The sequence below is a fragment of the Penaeus chinensis genome, chromosome 15 (genome assembly GCF_019202785.1).
Source record: "Penaeus chinensis breed Huanghai No. 1 chromosome 15, ASM1920278v2, whole genome shotgun sequence".
NCBI classification, from domain to species: Eukaryota; Metazoa; Arthropoda; class Malacostraca; order Decapoda; family Penaeidae; genus Penaeus; species Penaeus chinensis.
In genome coordinates this window covers 13,701,186-13,713,685 of record NC_061833.1, presented here as the reverse complement: position 1 = coordinate 13,713,685, position 12,500 = coordinate 13,701,186, and the positions used below count along the sequence as shown (strand labels likewise).

The window sequence follows — 12,500 nt, the reverse complement described above, 5'->3', positions numbered from 1 at the left end:
TGGAGGGTGGGAGGGAGGAAGGGAGGGAGGGATGGAGGGTGGGAGGGAGGAAGGGAGGGAGGGATGGAGGGTGGGAGGGAGGAAGGGAGGGAGGGATGGAGGGTGGGAGGGAGGAAGGGAGGGAGGGATGGAGGGTGGGAGGGAGGAAGGGAGGGAGGGATGGAGGGTGGGAGGGAGGAAGGGAGGGAGGGATGGAGGGTGGGAGGGAGGAAGGGAGGGAGGGATGGAGGGTGGGAGGGAGGAAGGGAGGGAGGGATGGAGGGTGGGAGGGAGGAAGGGAGGGAGGGATGGAGGGTGGGAGGGAGGAAGGGAGGGAGGGATGGAGGGTGGGAGGGAGGTCACCTGCTGTGTAAGGTGCTCCCTCCCCTCGTTGCTGTGTGAGAATGCCCCCCAACTTGCATCATGGAATACCCAGATAGTAAAGCATATTGATTAGAGATGTAGGAAGTTGTTTACAGGATGTGTCTTTTTGATCGGCAGTCACATAGAGTGTATGAAAACAGATTGTTGTATGTGAATGTAACCTAACAGCGTAATACCCAGACTGATAGCACTTTGGTACCATTACATTTCTTTTTCAAAGCCCGAGCGTAGAAGTCAGTTCATCGCATGCTAATCATCAGAGTGCACGTACTTGGGATGCATCAATACAAACAAGCTTCCATTCATGAAAGAGCTAATTGATTGCTCTTGATTAAAATTCATGTTGTTGTGAGATGTTTAGAATGTACTGTGAACTGAAGTCTGCAGGCCATTCCTTTACCGTAAATTTTGGTATGGTGAAGTGGGAGTTTTGTGTGAGGGGGTGGCATATGGAAGGGATTGTAAATATCAAGAACACATCTGTTGTGCTTTTCTAAGTGCGATTTTTTCCTGTAATTACTTTAAACAAGCTGTTATCTGTGTTGGAAAACTAATAATCTCGTCCAATTTGCACTAAGCTAGGGCAAATTGAAAATTATATTCTTGTAGAGGGCTGAAAATTAGCATTGATACAAACAATAATCTGCAGACATGAATGATCATTTCACAAATAAAGGAAAAAGATTTTGGAAAGCACCTCTCACAGCCTAAGTTCACTAGGTGCTCCTGAGTTTTGACTCTTGCCGTGCATGCCAAGCTGAGGACATTATTTTCCTGGGAGGGAAGTTGGGGGGCAGATGCCCCATTAACCCTCACCCTGGGCGTGCACAGTAATGTCAAGTTATATAATGTAATAAATTTTGTGACATAGAGTTGGGGACTTCATCTCTTATGGAACAAGTAAGTCACCTTGAAACCAGAGTCTACCTCAACCTACACTGAACAATATTTGCATCAAGTCTAATACACTAAATAAACTTACTAAAGTAATCAGGGGGCAGACACTTATCTTGGACCATTTCTCACGAACTGCTTAGAAGCTTTCTTTCTTTTTTTTTCTTTTCTTTTTTTTTGATATGAAATAAATCCTCTTTGAATTTAGTTGATTAGCTACAAGGGTATTTACTGCACATAGCACATCCCAACAGCTGGCATCTCAAACTAAATTAAGAGTTCTTGGGAGCTGTTCCAACCCAAGATCCAGTTTGTCATTTGATGGGGCAAAAAGTGGCTTGTGGAGAATTGTGATTGTTTATGTTTAATGATAATGTTCAATCATAGATAATAGATGATAGGTAATAATATGTAGATGATAAATAAGAATTCTGTAAACAAATTGTGCTATGCTAGTACTACCATAATTGATATCAGTGGATATTCAATCAGTGATATTCAATGTATTCTCTCTAGATACCGGTATTATAATTTTAGTCTGTAGGGACCAACAATATTGGAAGAGTCAAACTAGGATGCTGATGAGGGTATGATATGTATCAGGGATATTGCTGAATATATTAATGTTAATGCAAAATATATTATTTGACCTGTATTATGGTAATATCATGTAAATAAAAGCTCTTGTGCAGTATCTAGGGGCCCCACTCTCTGAATACTTCCTTATAACATTGTTATATAAAGGTTCCATGGGATGTGGTAGAGTGTCGGCTGATGGCACAGTCATAACAGTGCATATCGCTGGCAAAATAAAACTTGATCTAAACCCTTATGCGATAGTGAAATTCCAGATAGGTCTAGAGGTTCAATCTTGTTCAGATATATGTGGTTAAAGTTTGTTGGCTTATCACTGGAATGTTGTGAGGCCTACAACATTGTCACTGTAAATTACTTGCAACATGGTTGCTATAGTTAGTTTTCACTGACAAAGGCTACCATATCTGGACAGTATCATCAAATGCAACCCATTGATTACAGCTTCTTTATTGTTTAGATTATGCAATATTCCTATGGAATTCTCTTGATCAAGTATCTTGAAGGAAGATAAACCAAAAAACACCACCAGACAGATAACTCTGTTTAAAGACTTAATTTTGGCTGACATACACCCATGTGCAATTGTAATATATTTCACAAACTAAATTGAAGTACTATTGGTATAAAAAGTATAAGAATGAGAATATATATGCCTAGGTTTGATGCAGTTGACATCTATTCACAGATAAAATGAAACGGCTACATTTAGAAAGGGATGAATAAGTTATGAAGTTTGCAGTGGAACAGGATTCCTCCAAAGGCAAAACAAAAAATTATAAAGATCAATTTCTTATTTGCTTTGTATGACGAGGAATCTGGATGGATTTGAAACATCAGAATTTATAATTCTTTTCATAGAGATATCAGTTTCAATTTGATAATTTTAGTTTACCCACATATTTTTTTTTATCCAGTTGGAAAAAAAAATATAAATCAAATAAGAAATGATAGCCTTCAAATAAGTATATAATGTAAACTTCAAAGTACTATAGTAAAGTTGTAAAGAGTTGTAAAGATAAAATAGGGAACAAAGTAATATGATAATTACAGGGCACTGTTATTGATACACCAGATACATGCAAACACATACCAGTGACTGTAGTTAACAATTTTCTTTAATGGTCCTGTTAGCTTAATCAAATACTGCATGTTCAAAGATGACAGCAAAAGTTTTACAATATAAACATGGGCTTTATCTATTTCAGACTATTAGATAATCATTAATGTCTGTCCCAGGTGACACAGGCTCACATGCAAAGAGTCTTAAGAAAACATGCATAGGTATTCATATCCACATCCCCAGCTGTTTTCATATTCCAGTATGTATGTAAATAAATACATACATACATACATACATACATACATACATACATACATACATACATACATACATACATACATACATACATACATACATACATACATACATACATACATAATACATACATAAATTTAAAAGTTATTTTTATTTGATTATAATGAAATTCATCTGTCCACAGGATGATTATGGATATTATGTATTTTATATTAAATTGGGGAAGCGGGTAATGGATGTGGTTAACTTTTAGATGTATTATTTAGGAAAAAGATTCATGGATAGTCTCTAGTACAGTTTAGAGGTTGTCAAGTACTGTGGAGAGTACTGGAGGCTATTGTTAAAAGACGTCTCAAGAGCCTAAGTTGTCGTCAGGTGATGATTATTTCATGTTTTATGCGCTCTGTTTACCTTATTTCATTTATATCAGGTTTCTTTTTTATTGTTCTATATTTTACTCTTACATTTATGAATGTATTTTCTTTAGTAGTAGATATAATTTTCTCATAAGTTAACCAGGAACTTTTATTTTTAGAGAGCATATACATATACTTATATGTATACATATACATATACATATACATATACATATACATATACATATACATATACATATACATATACATATATATATATATATACATATATATACACACATATATATATATATATATATATATATATATACATATATACATATATACATACACATATCCATGCACTTACATACATACATACATACATATATGTATGTATGAATGTATGTATGTATGTGTGTGTGTGTGTGTGTGTGTGTGTGTGTGTGTGTATGTGTGTGTATGTGTGTGTATATATAATGTGTATATATCAATCTATCTGTCTGTCTGTCTGTCTATCTATCTGTTTGTCTATTTATCTATATGTAATATATATAGCTATATATTTTTATTTCTATATCTATATATCTCTGCCTATATCTATCTATCTGTCTATATCTATCTATCTATCTATCTATATATCTATATATATATATATATATATGTTTAATTTGTTTATTTTTATATATGTGTGTGGGGGGGAATGCATATATACATATATAAATATGGTGTAAAAACCCACAATGTAAAACTAGATTTATTGAAAATGAGACTACAGTTTCGGAATCCACCTGGATTCCATCTTCAGACCTGAAGATGGAATCCAGGTTGATTCCAAAACTGTAGTCTCATTTTCAATAAATCTAGTTTTACATTGTGGGTTTTTACACCATAGTATCAACACGTTAGAGTGTTTTCTCCTTTGATGTATACATATATATGGATATATATATATATATATGTATATATAAATTTATATAAATTTATATATGTATATATGTATATATACATATATACATATATACATATATATGAATATATACAATAGATAAGAAACAAAAACAAAAATCATACAATATTAATTACCAGATGATTACAAAAGCTGGTTCTGGTATGCTGCTTTAGTTATCGGTACAAATGTTCCCAAGCTCTCCTCAATTGTTATTGGATATTTAGGTAAAATCATATTTCTATGAGATTGAAAGTTAATTAAATCCATGGGCATGCATAACAAGGGACTGTTGCAACTCTATATGCATTTTCTCAGAAACTTAACTTTTTCAGTCAGCAGATGTTCCTCAAGGTGCATTATATGTTGAATACAAAATTATATTTTATTTCTTTACACTTTTACTTTTATTTTACTTTTTATTATACCCCAAATTATATAAATGGATAGCCACTTACTGGGTTCAGTGAGGTTTAAATGTTGTGCGGAAAATTGAAGAATGACCTGAATTTGTGAAAACGTGAAAGTTTTGTATGCTTAGTAGTCTGTGTCACATAAAGGACAGAAAACAAAATGATGACAGTCTGGCAGTTCTGTGCTGTGATAATTCAAATGAGTAATTACTATTATTTTGACAAGCACATAAATTTGATGAACATTATTCCAAACTGTTGTGATACAAAGTTTTACATGGTTTTAGGGGAATAGCACATACAGCACTAATCCACAGATTTTTGTACTTTGGAACACTTCCTGGGTTTGGAATGATTCACTTTTATGGTATCCTGAAGAGGCGTTTTTGACATTTGCTTCTTTGCATTTGCTAAGTTGCTCTGGAAGTTTGTTTCTCTTAATTGTAATAGTAACGTTTGATATTCCAAATTGATGATTGTGTGAATAGGTTAGCAACAAACTTGCTCATCATTTTTTTTTTCTAAGAAGATTTATGGATCATTTCAAAGTAATTAACAATATTGTTCATTATGAAATGGTTAATCTTACATTATGCTCTTCGTGTTACATTTATTGTACAGGCATATTAAGGTGACACTAATGACTATTTGAATTACCTGTCTGACATTATGTACAGGAAATTAATATGTTTTGAATAATCAGTTACTATAACTTGTCTTTTAAATCTGTGGTGTTTATGAAGGGGATATCTCCTTCACTGTCTGAATAAAGTTCCCTCTCAGGCTATCATCCATATAAATGTAAGCCACACAGTTCCACTCTAGCACTAATAGATGATTAAATAAGATTATGCAGGATTTGGCACATTATACAATATGATATAAATTTAATAACTGGCAGCAGTTATATTTATGTGTTCTCATTAAAATATAGTATCAGAAATGCTTAATTGTTATAATGTCGTTACAAAAAGGGTGGGGTTGATTGTACTGATGCTCTCTTCTTCTTCTTCTTCTTCTTCTTCTTCTTCTTCTTCTTCTTCTTCTTCTTCTTCTTCTTCTTCTTCTTCTTCTTCTTCTTCTTCTTCTTCTTCTTCTTCTTCTTCGTTGATGAACAATGTAGCTTATAAATTACATTATAAGTGCTGAAGATTTGTTTAGATGAATGGGAGTAAAAGTGAAATGGTGTTAATAGACAATATGATTAGATGTTTTAATTGGTGTATAAATTTGGAGCATGTTTCTCGCTTCTCTGTGCAAGTGGTAATAGGGTAAGGCTTGATATTCTCATTTAGAATGGACAATATAATATTGTGTTCTATCTTGTTTTGAGAGTGACTGGCTTGAAAACCAAATAACATGACATGCCCAAATACTTATATTTATGCATCCCTTACTTTTGTTTTTCTTGAAATATTAAGGTACATTTTTCAACACACTTTAGTTGGCTTCTTAGGACTCAGACCCATAAACTTTCAAGATAACAGAGGCATACTTTGTGATGGAGACCTATACATGCCAATTCGTAGTCAAATTTTTCCCCCATTTTATCTGAAAACCTACAATCATGACAGGAAAGGAAATTCATGTAAATATGCAGGAAATTTATACGTTTTTGTAGAAATACCAAAACAATATTCTTTCTCTGGATTCACTATTTTTCCCCAATTTCAACACATAGCTTGCTTTACAGATAGGATCAAGGTCTGACAATTTGCAGATAATGTTAAAATCATTCAATAGAGAAAAGGAATATTATTGCTGACCTCTGTGTGTGTGTGTGTGTGTGTGTGTGTGTGTGTGTGTGTGTGTGTGTGTGTGTGTGTGTGTGTGTGTGTGTGTGTGTGTGTGTGTGTGTGTGTATGTGTATATGTATGTGTGTATGTATGTGTGTGCATGTGTACATGTGCATGTGCTTGCGGGCGGGCGTGTGTGGGTGTGGGTGCGTGCGTGTGCATGCGCGTGCGTGCGTGTGGGTGCGTGCGTGCGTGCGTGTGGGTGCGTGCGTGTGCGGGCGTGTGCGGGCGTGTGCGGGCGTGCGTGCGTGTGTGTGTGTGTGTGTGTGTGTGTGTGTGTGTGTGTGTGTGTGTGTGTGTGTGTGTGTGTGTGTGTGTGTGTGTGTGTGTGTGTGTGTGTGTGTGTGTGTGTGTGTGTGTATATCTTTCTGTGTCTTTCTGTACGTCTGTCCATCTCTCTGTCTCTGTGTCCATTCATAAACACTGACACATGTTGCATGTATGAATATGGTGTGTTCATGTGTGTTAATGCTCATATGTATGTGAATATGCATATGCATGTACACGTACATGTGGTTACATGTGTGAATGTATGTTACATTGTATATCTGTGTGTGTGTGTGTGTGTGTGTGTGTGTGTGTGTGTGTGTGTGTGTGTGTGTGTGTGTGTGTGTGTGTGTGTGTGTGTGTGTGTGTGTGACGTTTGCGAACAACACGTGGATTGGATAGGCAAAGAAGATAGGGTTTATTTTAAGTTTATTTTAATAATGAAAATAGGCTGAATACGCCCTTAGAGTTGGAAGAGCAAACAATCCCTTGCCAAAATTGCCTAGTTATCAAGTGGTAGATGTCAATTTGCATTTCTTTTAGTGCCGATGCTTAACACTTATTTGCTTTAGATTGGGTGTCAAAAATGGAAGGTGAATGATATGTATTATTTTTGTTGTGGATGTTCGTGTTGTGATTTTCGTTATTATTTTTTGTAATCATCATCATTATCAATTTTTGTCAATAATGATTATTATTGTTATTGTTGTCATTGGTGTTAATAATATTATTATTATTATTATTATTATTATTATTATTATTATTATATTATCATTATCATTATCATTATTATTATTATTATTATTATTATTATTATTATTATTATTATTATTATTATTATTATTATTACTATCCCTATCACTATAATTATTGGTATAGGTATTGGCATTGGTATTACTGCAATCGGACGTGTTTAAGAAAAAAGACATTGGTAAATAATGACTTGTCATGGTTTAGCATGCAAATTGTTGGAGCAAATTAGTTTTGCAAATATGTTATTTTATGTGCTACAGTGTTGCTGCATATGTTTTCGCGTGCCTCTGCATGGTCTGGTCGGACATGAGTTGTTGATTGCATATGCAGGCAGCGTCATCTCACTTTTGTTAATATTTCGCGTGATTTCGAAACATCGTTTGCCTAAAAAAAAGGATTTGTGTTTGCTGTAAATGAAGTAAACTGGAAAGTGATGAAAAGCAACTTCGACAGTTCAGTTTCCTATCATGACCTGCACAATTTAAGAAGTTTAGGAAAATTAGTTTAAACATCAGAATCCGTTTTTTAGTGACGCTGAAAGAGATAGAAGAGGCGTGGGTGCAACTAGTCAATCGAGATGCAATTGACTCTGCGTCGATAAAATTGTGCATGCAATGGGCCAGGGAACGCCGGGCAGGGGATGGAATTCAGACTCCGAGTGCAATTGCATTTACTCTCCTGCATTTTATGGCATTGAACTTTCATTGTCCTTAATTACCATACAGAGTAAATCGTCGGTTTGGTCGTTATTGGATGGGAGGTTCGCGGTATATATATATATATATATATATATATATATATATATATATGTATATATGTATATATATATTTTTTTTACTTTTAAGGGAATCTGGTCAGCCAGGTTTTTTGTGATGATGAAATTATTCGCGTGTATTCGCTATCAAATTAGACAACATAAAGGGGTTGATACACAAAATATCGGAGACTTAAGCAGAAATAGTTGATTATCTTTGCACTTAAGCGAAGCCAAGAGGGAAATCCCTACCTTATTGTCAGGACAAGCGTAAAACAGTACTCAAAGGCAAATTGGCCGCTATTGAATATCTAATGGAGGAGGCGGGGAAGGGAGTTTGCCGGGGGTTAGGTGGGGTGGGGGTGTCTCGATGCCCCCCTCCCGTCCCGGATCAAGCAGCCAGAGTACAGCAGAAGTGTCTTCGAAGGCTCCTAAGGGTCTGTGATGCAAGAGGCTCAGGACACGTGTGACGCGGGCCACGGCGACGGGGCCAATGGGAGATAGTGACGGTGCAGCAGAGACGTAACAGAGAGAGAGAGAGAAAGAGAGAGAGAGAGGAGACCGTGACGAGGCCCCGTGTGATCCCTCCGATGACATGCTCATCACGCCCGGCTGGCGCTGATGGCGGGGAATACCTCTAGTTACGACGAGTTGTGAGAGGCGGTGGCGTCGTGCACCCGCGTGGTCATGCGACAGTGCTGCGATGGCGGCCAGGAACATGGCGAGTGTGAGTCCCTGCTTGGCCGAGCCCGTTTCCGGCCCTAGGCCCAGCTCCGGCCCTGGCCCTCCGCCCTCCGCCACCCTACACCGCCCTGACGCCTCCAGGCCCTTCTCTGTGCGATACTCCCTGTCCTCCCTTCGTAAGTGTAGACCCGTGTGGCACTCTGGCCTGCCTGCTCTGCATGACACGACGCCGCTGCGGCCGGGATGCTGGCGGCTCCTCTGGCGTCCTGGCACCCTCCTGCCTGACATACGACGGGCTTCAGGCACTACCATTCTCGCACGTGTATTGCATGCTTGCTTGTCTAACTATCGCTTGGCAACCCTTCTTGCAGACTGTGCATTCTACTTATAGATTGTCTGTAACTACCTTGCATGACAGCTCATAGGGAGAGGAAGGTTGCATGTCGCTTCCAGCCCGCCTTTGTCCGTAGCACCTATGACTCGCCAGTCTTCTCTCAACCTGTGTAGCAAGTGCGTTGTAGGTTCCGCTTGATTTCTAGTCAAATTTCGTGAAATATCTGAAGCGTGTTCGACCTTTGTCCTTCCATTCAACTTTTGTGTGGCTGTCGACGACCTGACCGAATTACTACTGCGGGTTTTTAAATATTACTCCTTTCCTCTTTCCCTTCTTTCTTTCTCGCATCTCCATCCCATTATCTAATCACCCATCCCCCCATCATCCACATCTACCTGTCCTGACGCACACATTCGACCACATCCATTTATCCACCTACCCATCTATCCAATCAATCAATAAATCAATCACTTACAAATACATCCACCCACCCACCCTAACTACCTACCTACCTACCTGCCTACCTACCTACCTACCTGCCTACCTCCCTACCTGCCTACCTACCTACCTGCCTACCTACCTGCCTACCTACCTACCTACCTACCTACCTACCTACCTACCTACCTACCTACCTACCTACCTACCTACCTACCTACCTACCTACCTACCTACCTACCTACCTACTCACTCACTCACTCACTCACCAACCCACTCACTCACTCACTCACTCACTCACTCACTCACTCACTCACTCACTCACTCACTCACTCACTCACTCACTCACTCACTCACTCACTCACTCATTCACTCACTCAACTACCCACCCATTCACCTACTCTCTAACCCGCCCATCGAACGCCAGATCACTAAATCGGTCCGTCACTCACACACGTGAGATATATATATATATATATATATATATATATATATATATATATATATATATACAAGCGCGTCCCACAAGCGCGTCTGTAGAATCCACCTATTTTTTATTGTCTGATTCTAGGCGACGTTCAGTTTTACAGTGTTTAGTTTACGTGGTTTTGTGGATTTAAAAGCAGTAGTTATATCGGGTGTATCAAGGTTTGTGGACTCGTTCAAATGGCCCTTACCGGACGGCCTATAAACAGTGGCAACCCGTAGACGACTGTGACGCCGGGCATGTGTCGGACGGGGCTGTCGCGTCAAGGGCGACAAAGCGGCGGCGGCTCAGCGATCGCGAGGTGTGGCGAGCGACTGGCGAGGTGTGCGTGCGGCTTTTCCTGGTACTGTATGGCGGCGCGACGGGGGCTTTGACCCTGGGGCGGGGACCTCGTGGCTCGTGTCTGGTGGGCGGACGCGGGAGGGGAACCTCGGGAGGAAGGGACAAGGGAAGTGGGCCAGAGCGGGGCGGTTGGGCGGCGCCTGTTGGGTTGTCGGTTGTTGGGTGGCAGGGCGGCGGTTGTTCGGGTTGTTGGGCTGCGTTCTTATGTCTCGTGTGTAAGGAGCACTCATAGAGAGGTGTGGTGTAGACAGACAGACAGACAGACAGACAGATAGACAGACAGTCAGACACACTGGCAGACTGACAGACACTCAGTCACACACACCTAGTCACATACAGTCATTCACACAATCACACTCAGTCACATAAACACGTACGCGATCACGCACGTCAGGATCTTGTAAGCTGATTACGTTAGTCCTAGAAAATGACTAGCAAAGGCGTTATAACATAAAGGGGAATAAGGGCAGGGGTGGGTAGTGCATGGGCAATATATATCTACAGAGACGCGCTTATTAGCCAGGGATCTCGATTGGGCCGAGTGATCGCGTCTCTCCTGTGGTCCTGGTGGTGGTGTAGTATGACGTTGCCTCCGCGGAAGAAGGGGTTAGGGTCTTCTTTCTGTCTGCTTCATGTTGCTTTGTTGGTGCTGTTTTAATGCTTCTTTTTCCCTCTTGTTGTTGTTGTTGTTCTTCTTCTTGTTCTTGTTCTTCTTGTTCTTCTTGTTCTTGTTCTTGTTCTTCTTCTTCTCCTTCTCCTTCTCCTTATTCTTCTCCTTATTCTTCTCCGTCTCCTTCTCCTTCTTCTTTTCCTTCTTATTCTTCACCTTCTCCTTCTTCTTTTTCACCTCTGTCTTTTCCTTCCCCTCCCCCTTCTCCTTCTCTTCTTCGTTTCCTGCTTCTTCATCTTCGTCTGGTGGGGTGGGGGTGGGGGGGTATTCGGGTTCTTGGGCTTTTTTTTTTTCTTGGTTTATGTAGCTTATTGTCTTTTTTTGGCTGATTTCTTTGTTTCTTTATAGGCTGGTCTTTTAGGTTAATGGCTATTTTTTCTTTTCTTTTTTTGTGAGCAAGATGGTCCAGGGCAGATAAGACTGTTAAAGAATTGGTTATGGTCTATTAGTAGATGTTTAGAGTAGGTTAAGGTTGTAAGGGGACAGATAAAAATATCTGATGGGTAGATTAAAGTAGATTAGCTAAGCAGAGAAAGGCGGTTTGAAAGTAACCAGGTAGGGTTGCGCTGTGGGTATACTGTTTTTTTTATGTGTCGGTTGTTGCTATTTGTTTTGTTATTTTCATCTTTCTGTTGTTATCGTTAATGCCATTGTTGTTATTGTTGCTGTAGTTATTGTTATTACTATTATCACCGTTATTCTGTGGGTGCTTTCGTGTCTACGTCATCAGGCGCCTTTTGTTCCGTCACAGCTTCATAATGCCAAGAGTCTCCCCCTCTCTCTATTCCCTGGTTATTACTTACCGAATCCTTATTTCCTCGTCTTGTGTTGTCTGTCAGTCCGCGTCTTTGCTTCTCACGTTCGCATTGTTTCCCCGTAAATGTAGCTCCTCGTGTCGGGAATGGCCGTCCAGCTCCTCGAATCCTGCTTAATGTCTTGTGTCACTCTTTGGCGTCTGTGGCTGTCTGTCGCTTTTCAGTGTGGGTGTGTGACTCCCGCCGAGCTGTATTAGATGGGTTGTTGACGAGCGCCCGCGTTACTTTCGGTTGGGTTTTGTTTATCGCGGAATAAGTGGGGATGCATGATGTAGC

At 39.5% G+C, this 12,500-nt stretch overlaps 1 protein-coding gene across 1 annotated transcript in view; it reads left to right on the top strand.

Annotated features, from left to right (window-relative positions):
• Positions 1-8,571: 8,571 nt before the first annotated feature.
• LOC125032773 (probable phospholipid-transporting ATPase IA) overlaps positions 8,572-12,500 on the top strand; it is an 87,349-nt gene continuing 83,420 nt past the window's right edge. The window contains exon 1 of the mRNA XM_047624118.1: positions 8,572-9,317. Within this exon, the coding sequence (XP_047480074.1) occupies positions 9,161-9,317 (157 nt within the window). The 5' untranslated portion in view covers positions 8,572-9,160. The remainder of the gene's footprint in view (positions 9,318-12,500) is intronic.